The sequence below is a fragment of the Ochotona princeps genome, chromosome 21 (assembly GCF_030435755.1).
Source record: "Ochotona princeps isolate mOchPri1 chromosome 21, mOchPri1.hap1, whole genome shotgun sequence".
Lineage (NCBI taxonomy): Eukaryota > Metazoa > Chordata > Mammalia > Lagomorpha > Ochotonidae > Ochotona > Ochotona princeps.
The window spans coordinates 33,053,512-33,078,426 of NC_080852.1; the positions used below are offsets into that span (position 1 = coordinate 33,053,512).

At 53.0% G+C, this 24,915-nt stretch overlaps 1 protein-coding gene across 1 annotated transcript in view; it reads right to left on the reverse strand.

Annotated features, from left to right (window-relative positions):
• The window catches only part of ALDH1L1 (aldehyde dehydrogenase 1 family member L1), a 32,216-nt gene extending 15,712 nt beyond the window's left edge, over nucleotides 1-16,504 (reverse strand). Inside the window, exons 1-11 of the mRNA XM_058678844.1 lie at nucleotides 16,349-16,504; nucleotides 14,086-14,320; nucleotides 13,201-13,366; nucleotides 11,046-11,147; nucleotides 10,360-10,449; nucleotides 9,446-9,583; nucleotides 7,383-7,508; nucleotides 4,974-5,065; nucleotides 2,559-2,706; nucleotides 1,622-1,741; nucleotides 438-565 (exon numbers count right to left, since the gene is read on the reverse strand). Of these exons, the coding sequence (XP_058534827.1) occupies nucleotides 438-565; nucleotides 1,622-1,741; nucleotides 2,559-2,706; nucleotides 4,974-5,065; nucleotides 7,383-7,508; nucleotides 9,446-9,583; nucleotides 10,360-10,449; nucleotides 11,046-11,147; nucleotides 13,201-13,366; nucleotides 14,086-14,320; nucleotides 16,349-16,475 (1,472 nt within the window). The 5' untranslated portion in view covers nucleotides 16,476-16,504. The remainder of the gene's footprint in view (nucleotides 1-437; nucleotides 566-1,621; nucleotides 1,742-2,558; nucleotides 2,707-4,973; nucleotides 5,066-7,382; nucleotides 7,509-9,445; nucleotides 9,584-10,359; nucleotides 10,450-11,045; nucleotides 11,148-13,200; nucleotides 13,367-14,085; nucleotides 14,321-16,348) is intronic.
• Nucleotides 16,505-24,915: the final 8,411 nt, after the last annotated feature.

The window sequence follows — 24,915 nt, forward strand, 5'->3', positions numbered from 1 at the left end:
TGTGCATGTGCAACACAGCCAGATGGGCCTGGCCCCCCAGGGCTCGGGGGGTTGCGGTACAAACCTGCACCTTCCTGAGACTCGTGGGTTCTCCGAGAAGTCTGGAAGCTGCGCAAGGCTGAGTGCACCTGACAGTCCCAGCCCCAGGGCCTCTACTCCTACAGCCGCCACTGCCAGTCCCCACTTGGACTAGGGCACCCATTTGAGAGAGACCACCCTGTCTGCCAAAACCCTCGTGCTTCTCAAGGCCCCTCTGCTAAGGAGCCGTGTGAGTTCTGGGCTGATCACCCTCCCCTTCCCATCTGGCCTCAGTCACAGAATCTGCCCAGGGGCCACTCCTCCCAGCAGGGTCTCCAGGAAAACCAGCTTTGCCAGAGGTCTGTCCCACCCCCAGCTGCAGGTGGGTGCAGGCTGACAGGTGGGGGTTGGGCTCTTACCTGTACAGGAGCCGGCCCCGGTCCCGAGCACTGATCTTGCCCCACAGTCCGTTTTCAAAAGCATCCTTCGCTGCCGCCACGGCCTTATCGACATCACTGAGCTGGGCCAGGGACACCTGGCAGATGACCTGCAGCAGCGGGCGAGCTGTAGTCACCCATCCTGGTCTGTGCACCCACTCCCCCTCTCCCTTCACAGCCTCACCCTGAGGCCCCGCACCGACTGCTGGCTACATGGGCAAGTCTCAGAGGGGCTGCTTGGTCTCTGGGGACCCCAGAGATGAGGGCAAGAGGACCTTGGGAAGGAGCTGGCTGTAATTCTGCAGTTCAACCATCTCACCGTGCCCCCTCGCCTCCAGCAGAATGAGGCTGCAGCAATGACAGGGCTGGGGATCGGTTTGCGATGGAACTCCAGTAACTGAGTGAGTGCTGCCCACAGTCCCTCCTGAAGGGCAATGACAGGGTCCAGACCTGCCCTTGGCCTGGCTGTGTCCACAGCCTCACGGTGCAGATGGCCCCATAGCCACCTGCTGTTGTGGCCAAGGGGTCTGGGGTGTGAGGATGAGGCCTCTGCTTGCAGGTGGCTGCGTGAACATCTGTACCTTCCCTGGGCCCTAGGCTCTGCGGGCAGCCCGGTGCACGCCTTTGTCAATCAGCCTTTCTTCATGGACCCTCTGATGACCTGCTAGGAGGGTACCACCTGTCTTTGGCAGGGATGTGTGCAGGCCCATGGGATGGGGTGAGATGCGCCCTAGACAGCACTGGCCACAATGCCCACTCTGAGATATGCATGTGTGTACATGGACACGGGTGTGATGGCTCCCTAAGGGGTGGGGCCAGGGTCAAGGTCACAGGGTTGTCAGACATGAAACAGTTCCCCAGGGAGAGTTGGAAGATTTTGGAAGGAACGGGGGCCATGGCCTCACTTCCCCTGAGGAGTCTGACTTCGCTCCCCCACCTCTGACACAGGCTCAGGATCTGCCTCCCCATGTCCCCTTCATGCTTGCCCCCTGCCCTCTGCTCCTTTCTCCTGCCTGAAAGTCAACCGCAGCCCTTGTGTGTCCTGCTCCGAGACGCACACTCGAGCAGAGGCCCTGGGCCAGAACCCCAGAGGCTGGGGCAGCTGTGGGTGGCGGAGGGGAGTGAAGAGCAGGTGGCGGAGGTGGCAGTGCTGGGCATGGACTCACGCTCTCATCCGTGGGGTTGATGGTGTCGTAGGTCTTGTTGCCCTCTGCATCCACGAACTCTCCCCCGATGAAGAGCTGGTGGGGCATCCGCACAGTCAGCTTCTTCACCGTCTTTTCTACCTGGGGAGGGAGGTGGGGCTGCATCTGTGACCAGTGCACTACCACGTAGGGATGGGGCACACGCGTGTGGACTATGTACTTGCACTCCCAGGGCCTCCTGGAGCTGTTCTTGGGTCAGGGAGTGGGGAGGGACTCCCAGCCCCACTGTCGCCTCCTCCCTGGGCGACCCTCACACAGCCTCCCCACATGTGGCCAGTGTGGTGGTGGTGGCGGTGGTGGTGGGTCCTCAGCCTGTAGAAAGTACCGTGCCTGGGGATGGTGAGGCCCCCACAAGCCACCAGGTTCACCATACACACACCCCGCAGCCCACTTCCCCAGGGATCAGAATCCAGTGCCTGGGGCAGGAGCCTCCGGGCAGCTTCCCACCGTTTACACTTGCCCACAGGTCAGCAGTGCAAGATCCTAAGGCCACCTGCACTGCATCCTGACCACTGCTTTAGCAGCCCTTGCTGCAGCGCCCCAGCCAAAACAGCCAGCGAGGGTCCACTGCTAAGGCAGGTGGGAGCCCGGCCAGCTAGCCCAGCAGCCATGAGCTCTAGGGAAAGTTGTCTTGGAGTGAGCCATTGCACTTCCACTGGTTAAGGATGACCATGCGGGGCCACTGGATTCCCTTACTGGGAGCTAAAGCTTCCTGGTGTCACATCCTGGGGTGCTGATTTTGATACTAACCCTGGGCTTTACACAGCAATGACTGGTACTGACTGGACCAGCCATCCTGGGGAACCTGCAGGCTGGCTGGGTGTCAGGAATCTCAGGGTGGCATCCTGGGCCTGCTGGCCTCCAGCTGCCTGGGGTCTGTGGGCCGTGTGGGACTTACATAGTCAATGACGCACTCGTCCTCGCCATCCTCCCCCCGTAGCTTCCGCACCAGCAGCTGGGTGAACTCCCCGAAGGTGGTTGCCATGTACACATCCTCATTCTCCAACTCGAGGCCATCGCACAGCTCCTTTACCTCCTCCACCAGCCTGGGGTTGGGGAGAATAGAGCATGGTGGGAAGAGGGTATGGGAAGAGGGTATGGGAAGAGGTGGACAGTACCCCCACTTTGGCTGTACCCCCTACACACACACACACACACACACACACACACACACACACACAGTGTAGCCAGGAGCTGTCTAGAGCTGGGTTAGGAGCCTATGCAGTGTTCCCAGGAGGTCCTGAGCTCCAGTTCTCACCCTAGCACCAGCGTGTGACCTTAGGCAGATGGCTAAGTCTTTTAAGACCCAGCTCTTTCATGTGTCAAATAGAAGTAATAATAATAGCTCCTCTACCATTTTGGGATAAGCTAATGAGATAACCTATGATAGCTAATAACGATAGTTCATACAAAATAATGATAACCTTTGAAAGACATTGAATGGACAGAGGCAGCACAGATTAGGAGACAATCTTTCCAAATCACATATCAGGTAAAGAATTTGTCCTTGGAAGTTATAAGGCAAGGGGGAGGAGCTGCAAGCTTGAAATGAGAAAATAGTGCGAGGAAAGTGGTCAGGGCCCTGCTGGGCACCGGGGCACGCACCAATGGACCCATGCTAGCGATTTCAGAGAGGATGCAGAAATGGACCAAAGAAGAATCCGGAGGAAGAATAGACCAAATCTTCCTCAATGGAGGAAGCCCACAGAGTATGCCGTGAACTCCCACCAGGCTCAACACAAAGAAAGAGCCACACCCCCCAAGCATTACAGCTGATCTAGTGAGACCAAAACATAATTTGGTAACTAGCAGGAAAAAACGACTCACAACACTCCAGGGACCTGCAACGAGGTAGACAAGCTGGTTTCCTCTAAAAAGTCCCATGCAAGGTTCCGAAAGAAGAGAAAGTCCCAAAATTGTGTATGTGTGACAGTGTGTTCTCAAGAATGAAGGAGAAACTGTAGGCCTACTCAGAAGAACAAGACCTCGGGAAGTGGACCTGCCCTGCGAGAAACTCCAAAGAACAAAGCAGCAGCTTTCATAGACTCATCCATCAAGCTCAAACTCACAAGCTCTGTGCAGCCCTGGCTTGACCTGGCCACCTGATCCCTCAGCATCACTCTTCAACCAAGCATTTATTTCATCTGAGTGGAACCCTGCAAGTTTACACCATCTGACTCAGCCCGGTCGGATACAAGGCAGAGAGAAATCCAGCCACAGGGCCTCACCCCTTCTGTGCCCACAGCCTTGGCCATGGAGGTGCCTGTCAGACAGCGCTGTCTCCTTCCCCACCCCCTAATGTCGAATTAAGCCTGCAACTTTCTTTGACCAATAGAAGCCAATGGACACGATGCATCTGCAGATGCTGCTATTGCCATGGCAACAGGCACTTTCTGGTCATGGTTGGGGACATGCTAGGCCAGCGCACAGCAGACACTCAGAGGAGCCCAGGTGCCAGCCAAATCAGCCAAACCAAGCACAAACTGCAGTCCTGCAGAGCCAAGGGCTAGGTCAATGGTGTTGGTTGAAACCACCCAGCAGAGTCTGGTTCAAGAATATTCTGCATAGATCTCAGTTCCTCTCCTGTCTCGCCCTTCCCTAAATCCCTCCACTCCCTGGGGGAAGAGAGGCATGAGGATGAGCCCTGCCTGAAAATGGTGCCAGGGTAGGTCCTACGAAGGCAGACAGGCAAGCCAGTCCATGGTGACAGAGCTCAGTAGGGGTGGGGGGCTGAGAGGAACCAGCAGGGTGGGCTTCTGGGGGTGAAGCTGCTGCCTGGGGTCGATTGAGGTGAGGGACGCACAAGCCACACCACTCAAAACCACTCATGAGCTATGCATTCGCTGCACACACAGCACACCAGTTACAATCATGGTTCCCTTCCCCGTCCTCCTCTTCCTCCTCCAGCCTGAGCCCCGCTCCCCACCCAACCCACCCTGTTTCTGCATTGGCCCTGCACCCCAGCTTCCCAGGCTGTCACGGCTGCCTCACTTTCCAGCCCTCATCGTCAGAGCCCTGAGCTGCCACACCGAAGTCCGCATCTTTCAGCTGCTATGCCGGGGTGGCCACGGGCAGGTGCTTGGTCTGTAGCACCAGCTGGGCAGCTCTCGACCCTCCTGGCATTGAGAGGCCAGCGTGTGGGTGGATAGCCCTTCCCGGATGACCCAGCTCCTGCAGGGATTCAGCTGTGCCCACTGAGGCCTGCAGCCACAGGACCTCTCTGCTCACAGATTCCCTGGGCATGTTCCCTGCCCTCTGCTGGGTTCAGCTCTGCAGCTGGCCACCTGGCATGGGCCCTCCGCCCCAGCCTGACCTCACAACATCCACTGATGCGGCTCCCGACTTGAAGAAATCGGTGGCGTCCTCCACCTCGGGCACGTTGGGAAGGATCCGCCGCCAGGTGCTCTGTGAAGCAAGTACTCTGTGAGGACTCGAAACAGCAGGGATGGACGTGGGTGCATGGGACAGGGGCCCAGCTGTGCTTACAGAGTCGGGCACTGAATGCCAGCCCAGGCTTCCATACGCCCTCCTGTTGTGGGAGTATGAGTGATGGGTAGAGGGGGGACACTTATGGGAGGGAACACCTAGCCCAGCAATGGGCTCAGGACCCTGGGATTGGCCTTGTTGGGTGCTCACTGCTCTGTGCCCCTCTGTCCTGGTGCCTCTGACAGGCAGCAGTGCCCAGCTAGCTGGCTTGGTGGAGGAACGTGCAGCGGGCAGCAAGAGCTGAGTGGCCAGCCACCAGATCTGTCCAGTGGACTGAGGAGAGACAGGGATTTCCTGGGCAGTTCCCAGCCAGGCCTGGAACCCATAGGAAATGGGTTCCAGAACCTTCCATAGACACCCAGGTGCATTGATCCTTAAGCCCCTTCTATTGAAGCTGTGCAAGAAACCCACACACATGCTCCAGATGCCTTCTAACATCTGTAACACAGGTGCCATGAGAACAGGATCACCCTGTGTCACAGGAATGATAATGAAGGGGTAAGAATCTACATGACTGAGTAATCTCTACGGAGCTGTGTTGTTTGGGAGTTTTCTGCCTATGGCTGATTGCCTTGGTGGATGAGGAGCCGGCCTACGGAGGGCCCACTGTTCTCATGAGGATCCTCAGACTCCTTGAAACACAGTGAGGGTCTGGCACCCACCTGCAGCTGCACTGAGCCACTCACAGGTGGCACCTTTCCCACCAGTGGGCACCTCAGGGGCTCCTCAGGACAGACCAGGGCTCAGCTGCAGCTGTTGTAAGGCAGAGTCTTTGGACTCAGCCCTAGGTTTGCAGCAGGTGGCACCCCATCCCAGTCCCCAGTGCCACTACTCGATGGAAACCCTCAGGATGGGGGTTGATGGAGCAGCTTTTTTTTTTTTTTCCACAAATGAAGAGACTTGCTTTTTTTTTTTAAAGCCCAAAGTCAACGTGTTCCATTTTCAAATGAGGCAGTTGCTAGCACACAGAACCCTGCACTATCTCTGGCCACATCCAGCCCCTGCAGGTCTCTCCAGCTGCAGTGGCCAGCCATGCCCTGTTGACCGCTGACCACTCCTTCCAGCACACACTCTGCCTTGGGCTCCAGCTCCGGCTTCCCATACCCCAGCCATGCCGACACCTTAAATCCAGGCTTCTCAGGCCCTCGGCACAGGCTATTCCTCTGTCTCCTTCTCTGGGCTTTCTTATCCACTCAGGTCTCCCTTAGCAAAGTCATCCTTGCCCTTCCTGAACTTGATACTTGGCCTCGAAGGACCTTGCTATACGCTTTGCAGCACTGCCCGAAACTGTCTTGTGCATCTGTTTAGCTACAGGTCAGTTCTCTTCCCCCACAAGGAAGGAAGGCAAACTCCATGCTCCAGGCCTGGTGCCTGGCATTGAGTGGGAGCTCAGCCAACATGACTTAAGCAAGCACAGGGGGGTCTTGGCATTCAGGGCATCAACTCAGGATACCTTGATTGCATAGCAGCGCAAAGGGGAGAGCCATTCGATAGAAACACACATGGCCTTGTGTGCGTGGATCTCTCCCCAGCTGGTGACATGCAGGATGAAGTCATCCAAAGAGAGTGGTTGGCAGCGGTAGGCACAGCTACCAGGGCAGCCCAGCGACCACCAGGTGAACAAGCAACCCTTGACAGCGTGTGTGCGGCTAACTGTGACGGTCTGCTGATTGGTTTTCTTAAATGCATTTGTGATGTTTTTAACCCACGATGGGCTTACTGGGCCACTGCCCCCTCCTGGGTTGAGGAGTGTCTGTAGTCAAATGCACAACTGAATGAATTGAATGGCTGAAGATGAGTCCAATGGACCCAGATGGTTCAATATTCACTCACTATTGCCCAGAGGGAGGAAGAGCGGTGGAGGAAGCCGGAATAGCCAGGGGCCAATTCTGGGATGTGCCCACTGACCCGTCTTGAGGTAGTTTAGATTGAGTATCAGGGGAGGAAGTACCTTCATTTCCCCCAGGGATCTGGGGGGCAAAGCTGGACTGGACCCAGGTCTACACGAGCATGGAACCTGTGCACATGGTCTCATCCTAGGACCATGACCATGGCCCTGTCTTCTGTCCCATTTGCTCACTGTCCACAATGACTCCCTCCACGAGTCCCTACCTCAAGGCCCCACGTGCAAAAAAGGAGGGACCCACAGACATCAGGAAGCCCCAGGTCAGGAGTAGGATTCACATAAAAATAATGGCGCAGTGCGTCACCTGCCCATGTGATTGCTGCTCCTTACCCGCACGGCCTCGGCCATGGCCAGCTCTTCCTCCGTCAGCTCCAGGGCACTGCTGGCCGCCCCCTTGAAGAAGTGGGAGGCTGGGAGCATCTTGCCATCTTCCAGCTGGATGTTCTTCACGAGCAGCTGTCAGGGGAGGGTGAGAAAAGGGGTCATGGTTCCCAGGTGTGCTCCCCAACCCATGTCTTCTCATCACAAGGGGTCAGCCAGGAGAGAGGGTCAGAGCGAGGAGGCTGCTGTTCTAGGGGCACAGAGGATCCCACGGGCTGAGGTTCTCCCAGGCTGCTCCATGCTATCCCCTCATGCCAGCAAAGTTCTCACTTCCTCACGAGCACCATGACTTTGCTACTATCAACACCAGGTCTGATCATCAGGAAAAAGTAACCAACACGACTCTCTTGAAAACCTATTAAGAAAGCTGATTGCCCAGTCACCTGATCGTTTCCAGAAACATGTGGAGGACGACACCGTTAGAGGTGTGTCTGGGATACGGATGAGGGGGAGACATGGAAAATATGCCAGCATGCTCTATGGACAGGGCCTTAGGACTCACAGTGTGAGTCTGGAATATCCTTACGTCTATCTACCTTGGATTGACCGAACTGAGTAAATAGCATGAGTTGTGTGGGGTCTGCCTGCTCAGCAAACAGCTTTGTTAGGTGCAAAGCAAAAATATCAAAGAAGAAAGTGTGGTTAGGGGACTCAGTGCTTATCATATCTCTATCAGCTAAGGGGGACTCTCTGGGGTTGGCACAGGCTATATGTTCCCCCTTCACCTTTTTGAAGATGTTCTGGAACTTTCTGCAAGCTAGCACCCAGCTGGACCCAGCAGGAAGCTCTTATGATGCTCCAACTGAGGGTCTCCACCAAGGTTGTCTCCAAGGGTTGGAGACTCTTGCATTTGTCAATCATGAACACCTCACACACCCAGCCATTGTCCATCAGGGGCAGCCTCAGTCGCCCCAGTGGGCAGCATGGCAGGGCAGACTCAAGGAATGAGCAAATGTGCCTTACACAGCCACTCCACACTCAGTCTGGCCTGTGTGTGCCAATATGTCTGATACCCCAACACCCATAGCTTCTGTTGAAACCCTATAGGGTACTGGGAGATGCCCTGCCCGTCATTCCCCTTTTCCTATTCAACATGTCTTAGGTGAGAAGTCAGAGTGTTAACAGTGGCTGGTGTGGCCAAAAGGAGGCCCTGAGTCAGAAATGAGAGGTCTCCAGCCCAGCTCTGCCAGCAATGAGCTTAGGGGACCTGGGCGAGTAATTTAAAGCATTGCACTATGATATTTCCTCTGCAGCACAGGTAAAATATTAATACTCAGCTCACAGGGTTGCTAGGAAGACTGCATTTAATGCATATAAATAGTTTTAGACCAGTGCCTGGTGAGGCGGATGCCAAGTTGAGTTACCGCTTAGGACACCAGCATCCCGTATCCGAGTGCTTGTGTATATCCCAGCTACTACACTTGTAGTCCAGCTTCCTGCTAATGCAACCTCCGGAGGTCATGGATGATGGCTCATGGACCTGGATCCCTGCCATGCAAGTGGGAGGCCCAGATGGAGTTCTAGGTGCATGGCTTTGGCATGGCCCAACTCCTGATGTTGTGGGCATTTGAGGAGTGAACCAGTAGACAAAAGTGAGCTCTCTCTCTGTCTCTCTCTCTTTCTCTGCCTTTCAAATACATGACAATAAAGTAAATAAATAAAAATCCAATGCCTGGCATAGGATGTTCCACAAACACATGCTGAGATTCTGACTGGCAGGACCTCCTAGAGTTGATCAGAGCGTGGCAGGCATCGGCCCAGCTGCATGATGCTGTCTGTCTTTGTACACAGACATGGAAACAGAGGCACCTGCCTTCCCAGGAGAGAGGCGGGCTCAGGGCTGGCCCTGTGTGGTCAGGGGGTAGCCTGGGAGGGGCTAGTTCTCCTTTGTCCCTCTTTTTGCCTGCCCTTCTGGAGTAGCCTGAGGTCTTTCTGGCGACCCACGTCCAGAGTCAGGAAGGTGGCAGCCTCGAGCTCACAGAGCAGCCAGGGACCCACAGCAGAGCCCTTACCATTCTGTCATCATTGCCAAAGAGGATGAGCCCCGCTTTGGTGACCAACCCTGGCCGCCGGGCTCCTGGGATGGGCAGGGGTTCTCCCTCCGGCACGGAGCCTGGAACGTTCAGCGTTGAGTTGAAAAATGTCAGCTTCTGTAGAGGGGGCAGATCAGAGGATGTGGAGTGAGAAGAAGCCCTGGCACACACGGGGCACAGTTTTGCCACCGGGCAGGCATTTAAATTCAAAGTTTCCAGTTAATGGTTAATAGTTAATGGAGGAAGGCTAATGCCTGATAGATGAGGGTGGAGGCTTAACCCAGCTACTGCAGCTGAAGGCAGTGCTGTGGGAGAAATGATTGGATTAGACTAGGCTCCATGGTTGGAGGTCAACTCCCAATGGTTTTATAAGGAGAGGACACAGCAGGGTTGATGAAGTCTGTGGCCCCCTCTTTCTCTGCTTCCTGGCAGGGCTCTACAGAACAGGAAGAGGTGGAAGGGCTGTGGACAGCCACTGTCTGGTAGCAAATCAGAGAGACCCCTAAGATAAGACCCTGCTTACAGGGGGCACCTGGGGGTTATGGTGGCCTGGCAGGGCCACCTCCATGTCTCATGTGCCCAGTGGACCCTCCACACTGGCCACGACCCAAGATCCAGGTGCACAGATACGAGAAAAACAAGTTCAAGGTGGGGCCCTGGGGGTGCCAGGTCCAAGTTAGAGCTGAGGCAGGGACTCAGAAGAAATTACAGCCAAGGCTGCTGCACCCTGAGTTGCTGCAGGGGCCTGTTTCTTGGGCAGAGGGCAGATCTCTTGGTCCTGGGGATCGGGGCATGTGTGCAGGCAAGGGGTATGTTAGGGTAGTGGCTATTTATCAACCATGGGAACACATGAGTGGGTTTATAGGACTGAGCTATGGCCTCTAGGAACACACCTGTCCGCAGGCCTCCGTCCAGGCTCCTGGGACCTTATCGTTGCCACGGATCCAGTTGTGAATGGCCTCCGCAGGCTGCTCCCAGTTGATCTGGGGGGAGCAGGCAGAAAATGAGGCCTCAGCAAGTTTTTCCTGTTTCCTGTCCTCCTTGACTCTTCCCTGGACACTGGGTCCGCCTGAGTGCATTGGGAACCCCACCCAGCTGCCCCTGGGATATGAATCCTGGTGTTGGAACCATGGTAAGTTCTGGGCATTCTCTGATCCCCAGGCTCCTGTGGACTCAGCACCCTTGAGAGTGGCTTGAGGAAGGCAGCCCCTTGGTGCCACAGGTTAAGCAACCTGTGATGCTGGGATCCCACATGGGTGCTGGGTTCAAATCCCAGCCACTCTGCTTCCGATCCAGCCAGCTTCCTGCTCATGGTGCCCGGGAGGGCAAAGAATGAGGGCCTGAGTGTTTGAACTTCTGCCTTCCATGTGGGAGACCCAGATGGAGTTCCAGGTTCCTGGCTTCTCCCTCCCTGGGGACTTTGCCTGCCCTTTCTCCTTAGTGAGGAAGACGTTCGGGGAAGACTTTGTCCTCTGCCCTGCTTGTACCATGTGCCTCCTCCCTCTGCTCACACGTCCCTGGCCAGGGACTGGCAGAAGTCAGGCAGGCTTCAGGGTGAGGTGGGAGGACTGGCACTCACCTGCGCCGTTTCCTTCTTCTGAATCCCCTCATAGGTGGCTCCTTCGGCGGGCTGGGGCAGGCGGGGGGCCTTGCCCTCAGCGATGAGCCTCACAGCTTGCACCTGGGGAGACCCTGTGGGTGGGCATTCCCAGCAGCCCCGGGACCCTCCATGACCCCAACCCCTGGGTCCAGCCCAGCCTGGTACACAGTGACACCCGAGAAATAGGTGCTGTGGGAACCAACAGAGCTGGCAGGATCCACCTGGGGTCTGCCCAGCAGTAACCAACAGCACGATTCTAGATAATGGAGGTGACCTACATCATGCTAGAGTTGTCACTTCACTGCCTAACACCTTCTTGCTTCGTAGGGAGATGGGAGCCACAGACTGGGAAGGGACAGGCGACAGAGACACACCTGCCTAGCAGGGTGCTCATGGATGATGGACCCTGTCTACACCTGTGTGGCCATGGGCGACTCAGCATGTAGCTCATACAACCAAGTAACAGGATTTGTAATACAGAGCCTTTTGCTGACTGTAGACACCCACACAGGTGTGAGCAGCAGCTGCCTCCTTGGAATCACAGCCCTGCTAGGGATGTGAGTTGCAGGCCAAGGGGTCACTCACTCCCCGTCTCATTCTTAGCGATTCTACTCTACATGTTGCTTCCATGAGCAGGCTCCTCCTTGGGGAAGCATGTCATGTTCAGGCTGCAAATGTCTTCTTCTAGAAACTTCCTCTGGTACTATAACTGCCTTTGGCCTTCACCAGCAAGTCTGCCTGCCCAGCCAGAGAACCCCTTGCTCTGTATAGATGTGGTCACTGAGCACCCGGCCTCCACCCAGCCTGTGGATGTCCCAAGTGCAACTGTCCCGGCATCAGTGCCCCCCATCTTTTAGCAGCCCCGTCATCTGCCTCAAACTACTTGACTCCTTCCTCAGTAGCTACAGAGAGAAGCAGCCAATCAGAGTCACTCAACAACATCACGCCCCACCCCAACTTAGCCCATCCTGGCTTTCCCCTGATCTTTCATTCACAAATTCTAAAATTCCTCTCCCCTGAGGCTTTGGGCCAACAGTGACTCCCTCTGCTCCGTTTCACAGCCGCCCACTTGAGGATGAACCAAACAGAGGAAGGCAGAGTCCAAGGGTGAAGAGAAAGGGGGCCAGTGTGGTAGCACAGCATGTTAAGTCACTGTTTGCAATGCTGGCACCCCTTGTGGGTGTCAATGGAAGTTCCAACTATGCCACTTGTAATCGAGGTCTTTGGGTCCTTGCTACCCATGTGAGAGACTGACCTGGATGGAGTTCCAGGCTCCTGACTTCTACCTAGTTCTAGAAAATCCGGTCACAAAATTGAGTCACTTTGGTTCAGGCCTGCAAAAGTTTGCTAACCTGCTCTTTACTTGATGCGTCTGCACAAAATGCTTTGCCAGTTTCCTGCTTTTTTGGGCCAGATCACTAGGCTAACATGCCCTGCCAGCAACCCTGGGTTCCAGGAATCAATATTGCACGATTTATTCAGTCATTGTTCCCATGTCTGCCTCCTGTGGCTGCTCCAGCCCACCCATTGTCCACCCATTGTTCCCAGGGCAGCCTCCGGTGGCTGTCCAACTCACCTTGTTCCCATGGCTATATAACTCACTCTTTCCATAAAAACCCATCTAACTCACTTCGGGGTCACTCTGAAAGAAAAGAGAGCTGGCCCCAGCCAGTTGGTCTGTTAACCTGCCTCCTTAATAAACTTTGTTGCTTAGCAGAGCTGACTGGGAGCGGCTCGGGTTGGATGCGGCAGTTCAGTAGCACATGCTGCAGCCATTTGGGGAAGGAACCAGTACGTAGAACATCCTTCTCTTTTCTTCTCCCTCTGTGTAACTTGGCCTTCCAAATAAAATAAACTTTACATAACAATACAGAGAAATAAAATCCTAGGACATAGCTCAGGTTTCTGGATCGAAATGTGATTCATCTTTGGTCTGCCTGTTGGAGGAGCTGACTTGGAGCTGTGAGTGAGAGTACCTCCTGATGCACTGTGCGTGCCATCCCCGGAGAGTCCTGGGCAAGTGTCCTGACCAGCTCAGAGCAAGCACCTGCCTCTAGGGGTGGCAGGCCCAGGCCAGAGAGGCCTGCTGGGAGCAGAGGAGACGGGCAGGGCATGGGCGGTTCCCAGGCCTTACCATGCCTTTGACGCCTTCGGGGAAGAGGAAGCGGTTGTACAGGGTGCTCACAGTATCATCCGGGAGCACCTCGCACTCCTTCTGCAGCAGCAGGTCCCCCGTGTCCAGACCGTCGTCGGCCCAGAAAATGGTAAAGCCCCCCTTCTTGTCCCCGTGAATCAGGGTCCTGAGAAGCACAAGAACCAAGCGCTGAGGTGGAGAGCCAGGTTCCCCGAGGACGAGGGGGGCGGGGAGGGAGAGGAAGGTGAGGGAGAGGGAGAAGCCTGGTGTCGCCAGCCCCCAGCCAGGCATCAACTGTGAGCTCAAAGGCCTGTGTCTGCATCCTCACAGCAGCCATAGGAGTACGGCATGCCCATTTCACAGACAGGGAAACTGAGGCTCACAGGACCCAAGTGATGCACCAAGGACCAGGAAGTTACACTCCCAATCAGACCAGCCTGACTCTGTTCTTTAGGCCCGGACGTTGACCTGCCGCCATCTGACACATCACCTGCTCACTGCTGTCTTAGCACTTTTGGTCATTTCCAACTAGAGTGGCCCAGTGATCCTTTCTGGAAACCGTCCCTTTCTATGGCATCTGTGGTTGAGAATGGCAAGTGAGAGCAGGACTTTTGCAATAGTGGCTGGGGGGTGCCCTCCTGCCCCCAGCCCTGCCTTGAGTGCCTTCTGAGGCTGCGGCCAGGCGGGAGCAGGTGCGCATTGTGGAAACAGGGAGTGCAGATCCTGTCCCCGGGCAGTGGCATCCTCAGTCTTGCTGATGCTGTTCCACCAACCTATTCATGGGGGACGCTGGCAGCACAGCGCAGGCAGCTGCACAGCAGCCTCTCTGTGGCTGCAGGAGCAAGGTAGGTGGTAGAGGAGGCATGGGCCCAGACCCCTTCTCACCAGTTGATGGCTGAGGCCCCGCGGTGCCTGGGCAGCAAGGACGGGTGGTAGATGATGGAGCCATGCCGGGGGGCATTGATGACCTCCATGGGGATGAACTGGCTGCAGAAGGGTAGCACGTTGAGCTCGGCCCCCAGAGCCTGGTACTTGGCCACCACATCGGGCAGAGCCTGTCCTCGCGCTCGCCATCGGGGGAACTTGAACACGGGCACTCCGTCCTTCTCGGCCTCCAGGCCTGCAGGGTAGCTGGTGAGAAACGGGCTCCTCTCGGCCATGCGCCTTCACCCTGCCACCCCTGCCACCCCTACCTCCCCAGGGAAGCAGCTCCCAGACCCCTCTCTGCATCCCTGCCCCTGCCCTACCCACCTGCTCTAGCCATGTTGAGGATGGCTCAGAACAAGAAGGGGGAACCCCCAGGCCTGCCCTGCCTGAATGCTGCCTTCTGCTGCCCACCAAGACCCCTAAGGCCTCCTCCTTCCTGGCCCCTCCTTGCCCCAGAATGGGATTTTTTACCCACGGCTGTCCCCTGAGGCCTGGCCACATCCCGCATCTCACACAGAGACTGTCACTCCACCCTTCTGCAGGTGTGTGTGTGTGTGTGTGTGTGTGTGTGTGTGTGAGAGAGAGAGAGAGAGAGAGAGAGAGAGAGAGAGCGTGAGCGAGCAGTGCCCCAGGGTCTGCAACTTGCATCTCTGCTTTGCCTGCTGTTCCCTGAGCAGAGACAGACTGGAAGGTAGGAGGGAGCAGGGTTGGGGAGCAGGGGGTCTGACCTTTTCCCTGGGGGTTCCTGTCCCCAGAGCAGCCCCAGGCCTTCACTTCTGCCCCAGCCACTGTGGTGCCTTCCCAGAGCAGCAGCTGAATCTGTTTTCTCACCCTCTGTAGAATGAGCTTCCATGTGTTCATGTTTCATACATACATGTTCACACACATATACACATGGATGCAGTCATGCACGCTGTGCACAAACATGCATGTGTGTCAACACAGTGTGCCCATGGCTGCATGTATACACATATATGTGCATGCACATGTGTTCTCACACACATGCAGACAATGAATGTACCTGGTGTGCACATGCATAAACACACACTTTCACATACACCAACCTATGCATTTCGGGGGACATCCCATCCCAGAGGGCCACTCCCTCCTCCTGCACCTGTAACCTGAATTGCAGCCCTCCCAGCTTCCCCAGGCTCCACAGTTCCAGCTGCCTCCCACGTAACGACCTCATGATGCTTCAGCAGCCCTTTTGGCTTTTGTTCTTCAATACCCAGCGCACACCCACGGCTCAGGAACACAGCTGCTGTGATGTCTGCCCTGCTTGGCTGACCCTCTGGCCTCCCTCCACTGTTCCTGCTGTCCAGTGGTGTATGAAGGAGGAGGATGGGATATGAGCAGACTGTCCTGTATTTGCACAGCTGTCCCACTGTGACCCATGAAGGAACCTACAGGACAGTGGAGGTCAAGGGCAAAGGCCAGTAGTAGCCCCTGTTAGGTGTGCTCTGCTTCTGGATCAGCTCTGGTGACAGTGGGACAGTGGGTGAGGGGGTCAAGGCATGCCACAGGTGTCACACTGTGTCCAGGTCCAAGATGGAGACGTGAGTTGGCTGCTGAGTGCAGAGGCTATACTGTGGCCGCTGTGTGGAGGATGGGAGGGCTAACAGCTCCTATACGAACCATGCCCCCATGCCTGGCCACTCCCACAAGCCCCCTTTTCTAATCCTCTTGGCCTTCCAAGCTTAAGTCCTGCCCCTAAGTCCATTTCCATCAGGCCCGAGAAAGACCAGTGCTGGTGGGGGTGGGGAGTTGGAGTGGAGGTGGGGGTGGTCCCTGAAAAGTCTGTTTATTCAGGTTGAGGTCCCCGCATGCTGTTGTGCTGAGGTTCTCAGCTCAAGGGCAGTAGCCTAGGCCACTGTCTCTCAAACTGTGTTCCTTCTAGAACTAGGGGCCACTTTAACAGTCCCTCCCCAACCACCGGGAACAGTGACCACTCTGTGGCCCTGGGGGCCCTTCTAAAGCTCCAAGAAGGTCCAGGATAGGCTTCTCCAGGATACAAACCCAAGCCCACCATCAGGTGTGCCTGGGGGTCTCCACCTGTTTTAATCCAGCAGCCAGCAAGCCCCCAAGCAGGCTTCAGAGCAAAGCACATGCAGCTGCCTCCCAGCTGGGCCTCCCGCCAAGACCCGCAGACGTCTGCGCATGCCCCTGTGCCCATCACTGCCCCTCTCCCCCCTTGCCTGCACCTGCACCACCCACTCACCCAGGGGGTCAGCCTTCCCGTCCTTGTCAGGGACAGTGAATACGCCCACCACCTCATGGCCATCCTTCCTCAGGTGGCAGTAAACTTCCTGGCCAAACAGGCTCTGTCCAATCACCGCGATCTTCATGGCAGCAGGCGTCGGCAGGACCTGCAGAAGGAATCAGGCCCCAGTGTTGGTTCAACAGGCTCTGTGGCTCTTCCCGGAAATGGTCCTGGCTCAGGGAGGAACAACTGCCAGGGTTGGGACCGGAGGAGGTGTTTGCACAGCATTTACAGGAGCAGTGGACCCTCAGATCCACAGCAGGTGTTGGACCCAGCAGGGTGCTTCTGGGGAGGGGTCCCACTTAAAAGCCCCAAAGGCAGTTTAAATGTGGAGGCTCTGAGATACATTTGAGCATGTCTGTAACTAACAGGTTCTGTAGCCTTGGTCAGGCCACATCAAGTCTACGCTTCCTCCTGTTTAATGCAAAAGGTGGCATGTGCCTCACAGCTAGACAGTTGCTAAGAGAACCAGGGGCAGGGGAGAGGATGGGGTGGGAAGCCATTGTCTTCATCCACAACAAAGGGGAGTGCCTGGATGAATGGTGCCAAGGATGAGGAGAGGGTAGGCAGGGCCTGGGGTGCCACAGGGGAAGGGAATGTGTGGAATGAAGCACGAACACCTTACTGGGCAAGTTTCTTTAAGCCTGGCCATTCATTCACTCGCTTCAGCCTATAAAACCTGCAGTACTTTCCACTTGGCACTCTGCTCAAGATTGTCCATTTACCAAAATGTCCTGTGGGGGATCACTTGAGAACCCTGTGCCTTGTCATAAACTGAGCACCCTGCTGGAATCAGCCCCTTGAGCCTTGCAGAGTCGCTATGACCCAAAAAGGGTGGCAAGACATCAAAAATATGAATTAGGGCCCAGTGTGGTAGCCTAGCAGCTAAAGTCCTCGCCTTGCACATGCTGGGATTCCATATGGGCGCCGGTTCATGTCTAGTAGCCCTGCTTTCCGTCCAGCTCCCTGTTTGTGGCTTGGAAAAGCAGTCAATGATGCCCCAACGCCTTGGGACACTGCACCTGCGTGGGAGACCCAGAGGAGGCTCCTGGCTCCTGGCTTCGGATCACTGCAGCTTCGGCTGTTGCAGCTGCTTGGGGAGTGAATCAAAGGACAGAAGCTCTTCCTCTCTATCTGTATCTCTCCTCCTTTCTGTATATCTAACTTTGTAATAAAAACAAAATAAATCTTTAAAAAATGTGAACTAGTTTTACCTCATACACATACACATATAACGTGTATACACACACACAAATGCACACACAGACACATATTCTTCTGATAGAAACTCAACTACACATTATATTTGTGGACTTTCCCCCACTCAACATTAGCCTTGGGGCTGCTTGTGTTTGTACCATACTCATCCTCATTGTTGGGAGTGCTTCCCCGTGTGAGTGGACCACTGCCCCTTTCTCCATTCTATTGCTGATGGGTGCTGGGGTGGTTTCAGGTTTGAGGTTATTGCAATGAGGACTGGTACAGAGACTCTAGTCTATGGTTCTCCTGGCACCTGTGTGCACACCTTTGGGGGGTGTGGAGCTGGCGGGAAGGGGCATCCCTAGCACATAGGTAGGAAAGCATCCAGTCTTAGCAGGTTCTGCAAGTTTAGGCACATATAAAGAGAACTCTACTAACTTAGTGAGCCATTTTATATTGAACAATCTTGCCTTCTTAGGAGAAACCATACTTAGTCCACAAACTATTTGTTAAAACAGTGCTAGGTTTCATTAGCTAATGTCCTGTTTAGGATTGTGCCTAGGGACGACAGGCAATTTCTTACATACACATGAACATGCCTGTTCATACTTATGCCAGTACTCCAAACAGTTCAGGGGAAATGTGTATTATGACAAAAGTATTTGTGGGTTTCAAATTCATTGTATCATAATAAACCAGTCATTCCCCATGAATTTTTGAAGCACTTTTTGTAATAAAGAAAAAAGAGTGAAAGGGGACCGTTTCGTATGATTTTACTGGCCTTTCCAATCAGCAAGAGAAGGATGGAATATTTGCGATCCTGGAAACTGGGTAACAACTTACAAAAAGTAAAAATTTAATCACAAGGACGACGCTTGGCTTCCAGGCTGGCGTGCAAGGAGATTAGAAGTTATCATTCTCAGCCTCATAAGCCAAAAGCTGAACAAACAGAAAAGTGGCAGCTCTCCTTAGATTGGTCAGAGAACTGCAAACTCAGGGCAAACTGCTGCTGCCAGCCGGAGAGAGAGCCAAGCAGGGACAGAGAAGCACATCTCCCCAGTGCAGCAGCGCATGCACAGCGCCCTCCCCAGGGCCAGGGCAAGATGGCGCAGCGTGGAGCAGGGCTGACATGTGGGGTGGAGGAGAGCCCAGGGTGCTGTGGGTTTATCTCCAGCAGCCTTCCTAGGTTCTCACAATGAAGAAATTTTCCCTTGGACTTAAGAAAGAAGAGGGGTAAAGCAACTATTTCCATATGCACCCTCCTAGGAGGTCAGCTTACTCAGTCATGGATATAAGCACAGCAACACAGGGAACTGTAGGCCAACATCCCTGAGGAACACAAAAAATCCCCAGCCAAAGAACCAACCCAACTCCACAGCACGTATGAAGAAGGGGCCGGCGTTGAGAGGGCCTTCTGTTGTCTTCAATGGCAGAGGGCAGGACATGCTGTGACCGCACGTGAGAGGAGGGACAGGAGGAAGGCTGGACTTCTAAAGATTTATTTATTTACTTCAAAGGCAGACTTAGAGAGGGATACAGAGAGATTCTCCATTTGCTAGCTTACTCCCCAAATGATCACAACAGTCAGGCCAAAGTCAAGTGCCAGGAGCTTCACATCTGGGTCTCCCAAGCACGAGCAGGGGTCTTGGGGAGCAGTATTTGGGTCATCTGCTGATGCTTTCCTGGTGTGTTAGCAGGTAGCTGGGTCAGAAGCGGAGCAGCTGGGGCTTGAACTGGTGCACATACGGGTTGACAGCCTTCCTCACTGTGCTGCAGTGCTGGCTCCATCTGAACTCACTTTTATAACAACTTGCTTTCAAAGTAACCAGCTGGCTCCCATGACCATGGCACTAATTCATCTATGCTGGCGGGGCCCTCGTGACCTAACTGCCTCTTGGAAATCTCACCTCTTGATACTGTGTGGCAATTCAAGGTCAATGTGAGTTTTGGAGAGGACGTTTAAACAACAACAGAACTGCAAGGAGAAGTTGATGAGGCCACCACAGCAGGATACTGACACTGCAATGCCTCTCTGTTCTTATTGACTGACAGACCAGGCACACTGGAAGCCGGTAGGGACATGGTGAAATTGAACAGTACCATCCATTGATCACCTCGAATCACTGTTGATTGAATACTTCATCCCGCAGCAGCAAAACACACATTCTTTTCACATACAGAAGACAGAGCACGTTCTGGGCCGAGAGACACACACTAACAAGTGTGGAAGGATGGAAATTACAGCATGACTCAGACCAGGATGGGCTCGCTAGACAGCAGTAACAGAAAGCACACTGAGAAACAAAATTTCTGCAGATTAAACAGAGCATCTGCAGACAATGCCTGGACCCAAAACGAAAACAGAAGCTTCGGGGGGAAATTTGGAAACAACTTTGGCTGAAATTAAGAATATAACATATATGTCAAGAATTTGGATGTGGGTTTACATACACTTGAAACTGCAGAGCTGCAAGTTCAATAAACTTCATGTGTTACCCGGATGTGGGTATTCTTCTATCACAATCAAAGAGACTAAGACGGGCATAACCAATGTTGAGAGGGAAATTCAGAGTGAACGCATACATGATTAAGGAAGAAAGGCCTAAAATTGGGAATCCAAGCTTCCATTTTAGGAAACCATAAATAGAAGCACACTAAGCCCAGAGTAAACAGAAACCAAGAACTAATAAAATTTAAAGCAGAAAGCCAATATAACCGATAACGTTGGAAGCAGGAAATCAATGGAGAAACTCATTAAAAACCCAAAGCCAGGACTTGAAATAAATAAATAAATAAATAAATAAATAAATAAATAAAATTGATGAACCTCTAGCCAGGATAGCTAAGAAGACAAAGAGGAGATATATGACTCATATCAAAAATGAGGGAAGAGCCATCAGTGCTGGTCCCATGATTACTACAAGCATCATAAAGGACTAGCGTGAACAGCGCTACACCTACATAGTTCATAACTTTGATGAAATCAGTCCCTTGAAAGAAATGATTTTCTAGAACTCACATGAAAATAAACAGATAACCTGAATAGACCTAAATCAATGACACCTTACTCCTCACACCTTAAAAAAAAAAAAAGGACTCAAAATGGGTCACAGACCTAAATGTAAACCACCAAACTATAAAACCCCTAGGAGACGGCACAAGTACAGCAGGACTTTTAGGTGGCCTTTGGTTTGAACACGACTCTTTGGATAGAACACCAAAGAACCCATGAAATTAAGAATGGACAATCTAGAGTTCACTTAAAATTGTGTTCTCTGCAAAAGACAATGTTCAAAGAACAAAAGAGAGGTGAGACAGGCCCCCGGCTGCAATGAGAACATCCATCCCATCACTTGCCAGCAGCTCCCTGCTTATGGCCTGGGAAAGCAACAAGGACGGACCAAAGGCTTGGGACTCTACGCCTCCATAGAAGACGCGGAAGAAGCTCCTGTTTTTCGGATTGGCTCAGCTCCTGCCATTGTAGTCATTTGGGGAGTGAGCTAGCAGATGGAAGACCTCTCTCTGTCTCTCCTTCTCTCTGTAAATCTGCCTTTGCAATAAATCAGGTAAATCTTTAGAAAAAGTAAAGAAAGCAGGTAGACAACAAGGAAGTATCTGAGATGATGTCTCCCATCGGAGACCACGGGGGAGCTCGCAGGGGACAACAATGAGAAAACAGAGCACATCTGGTTGAATGGTCCAAACCCACTACACGGACAACTGGGTGAGCTCATGAACAACCTCAATTACGGACGAGGGGATGGCAAAACCATACAGCCACTTTGAGACAGCTTTATAGCTTGTTGCAAAACTACAGTGCTCTTCACCACATCAAGTAGAACTGTTTTCCTTGATATCTACTTAAACGAGTACGCAGATCTGTAAAGAAGCCAGCACGTGACTGTTCACAGAGTTTTATTGGCAATTGCCAGAACTTGGTTGAACTTTTAGATACAGCAGCAAAAGTACAACCTGTGGAAGAACTGAAAAGATGGATTTTATTGAAATTAAAAACCTCTGTTCTGCAAAAGACTAAGTTAAGAAAATTAGAAGACAAACCACAGATAGAGAAAATCTTTACAAAACACCTATCTAATAAACTACTGTGAAAAATACTCACTGAACTATTTTCTTTTCTAAAGATATTTTTAAAAAGATATTTAAGATTTATTTGAAAGGCAGAGTTACAGAGTTCATTCCTCAAACAACTTCAACCATCCAAAGCCAGGAGTTTCCTCCAGGTCTCCTGCCTGCAGGTGCTCAGGACGGCCATCTTTTGCTGCTTTTCTAGGCGTGTTAGCAGGGAGTTTGGTCAGAGGTGGAACAGCCAGCACGCAGGCCAACACTCATATTAGGAGACCAGTGTTGCAGGCAGGAGCTTTATTTACCCACTAGACCACAATATCAGCCACTCCACCAAACTCTGAAAACTCAACAATAAGGAAACAGCAACTCAAGTCAAACATGGACAAATGATACTGAGACCCCTCCCTCACCAAAGAGGGCAGACAGCTGGCAAAAAGCACATAAAAAATATCCAACCATTACTATGGATTGCAAATCAGAATAACGACCAGACATCATGAGACACCTACGAGCATGGTTAGGCAGACAATGCCAAGGACTGATGAAGGAGTGACAAGGACTTCGATTATTCATGCTGGGAGAGACTAGCAACTAGTTACAGTTACCCTGGGAGATAGTTTGGCAGTGTCAATATATACATTTTTAAACCATAAGCCCCATCAACCTCTCTCCTTGGATTTCTACTCCAAATGAGTAGAAAATTATTGTCCCCACAAAAACATAAACATGAACAACAACTTTACTCATCACTGCCCAAACCAGGAAGCAACCCAGATAGATGCCCTTTAGCAGGTGAACGGAGAAATCAACTGTGATCCATCTACATTCAAATGAAGGCAAATTACTCCGTGACAAAAAGACACAGGCTACCCAGCTACAGAAGGATGTGGAAGAACCTGCAGGGTGTGACTCAGTGAAATAATCTGCTGGTAAGAGATGCAGCTGTATGATTCTAAACGCTAGGACCTTCTAGAAACAGCAGAACCCTGGGCTAGGCCAACAGAAAGATGGGCAGTTACCAGGTTGGTGAGGGGAGGGAGGGACTGTGAAACTCCCTTGTGACTCTGTCACAGTGGATATTCAGGCAGCACACATTCCTGAAAGCTCAGAGAAACTTACAACAGCAAGAGTGAACTCTGATGTCAACTGCAGGCTTTAGCTACCGATAGTCAGTAGCTGAACTATCTATTTGTACCTGAATCCAAAGCAGCCGATTCTAAAAGAAAATCTAAGAAAAATATCAACATTCTAGAAACTGCTGTGCTGGGAAAGCCTGATATTAATATAAAAAAGTGAAATAAAGCTTGCACTAAATTTTCGTACACTAAGATGTTCTACAAAGGGGCTTCCATTTGGGGGGGGTTAGCTGTTGAAACTTGACAATTTATGCATACTTTTTTGCAATGGTCATTTTCTGTGAATATTTTGAAAGAAGTAATTTGCCAGTAGGAAAAATAAACAAATCCTTACCATCCACAGATGTATAAAAACAAGTTTAAATCTCAAACTATCAAGAAAGTCCAAAATGCAATGTGGTACTCTATTTCTCCTATAAAATTGGAACATATTTTAAAGAATATAAGTGTCCAAGGTTGGTTATCTGATAGAAAATGGAAAAAAAATTGGTGCAAACTGACTGTTGTGGCAATAAATATAAAAATCCTAAAAATGATTCCTTCCAACACAGCAATTTTGTGTCTAAATTATCTGTTGACAAGAAAATAAAGACTTGCGGGTTTTTGCTGAGTAACATTCACAGCTTATAAACCAGGCAGTTAGGAATTGCAACCACTGCTGAGCAAAGAGCAAAACAAAAGGTAACCGACCACTACAATTTTGTAAGGCACAAGTGCAGGTGTGTGGCTTTGGGGTGTATTTGGTTATTTATGGGGTAAAAGTCTGGAGTCATTTGTATTGAAATGTGAAAAGTTGTCCGGTAAAGGTATTTTTAGGATTTGATGCGTTTTATGGTAATTATTATTATGTTTTCTCATCAAACTACTCTTTTTTTCTATGTATTCCTTGAGGGAAAAATAGAGTGGTGTAAACAAACATGTTTTGGCTGTAGAAACTGTTGTGTGTCCAGGAAGCCAGTGGGTGGGTGGGGTGGGATCAACCTTGGCCTTCGACCTCACAAAGAGCAGGTGCTTGGAGGGGGCGGAGCCACAGAGAGGTCTTAAGAACCCCACGTGAGGCCCGCGTGTGGTCTCCCGGCCCCCATCCTGAGTGGGAGCCGTCGCGTGTGGTCTCCCGGTCCCCTTCCTGAGTGGCAGCCGGTGCGTGCCGGCACTGTGGGGGTTCCTCAGATGGCCTACCCCTACCCCACAGTCCAGGCCTGGCTCTGCAGGAGCGCCATGGCTCCTGGGGGCAGCGAGCCATGAGGGATTCACCTAGGACATACCCAGCTGCTGCGTACTCTCCTTAGAGTCATCCTGTTTGTCCTGGCACCAGGATAAGACACTGTCCCTTCCACGGCCGGGATCCCCTCGGATCCTATGCCCCCAATTCCACCTTCCCCGGCCCTGGGAACAGGGGACCTCCCAGTGCGGTGACGGGCCCTGCACCTGCTTGCGGTCTAAGCTGGCCCAGGACGAAGTATTCCCTCTGAGCCTCACACCATTGCCTTCCTCCCCTATCCCTGCGGGCCAGCAGGGGCCACCTCGTCCGGTACCTCGTCTGGTACCTCCCCTCCCGGCTGGCCTAGGACATGGCCCCCTTCACAGCTGCCTTCTCCCAGCCTCCCTTACTAGGGAAACCAAGACTAGGGGCGCAAGGAACCTTCCGCGGCTGTGGGGAGGGGGCGCCACCTTCGCCTGCTCCTGCGCCTCGCCTGCCCCAGCAGGAGGTTCCTGTAGTCCCTCGGCAGCAAAGACGCCAGGGAGTCCCGGCCTCAGGGGTCCCCAGGAACCAGCGTGCTGGGTCTGGGGTCGAGCCTCCTCCACGCCCGCTCCAATCACGGGGAGCGCTAGGCCAAGCCTCCGGATTTGGCCAATAGGGTGAAGGGGCTTTGGGACGCCAGCAAGTTGCCCGTTTCCCTGTCTGTGCCTCAGTATGCCAGTCTGTGGACTGGACCGCCAATGGCCACGCCGCAGGCCGTTTGGGTTCCCTAACCCTGCGTGGCAGCCTCTCCTCAAGGCTCATGGTCCCACAGCTGCCCCCACGGTGGACACGACCCACCCCCTCAAGCTCTACCCCTCCTTCCCTCCCTCCCGGCGCACTCACCAAGTTCAGAAGGAGGC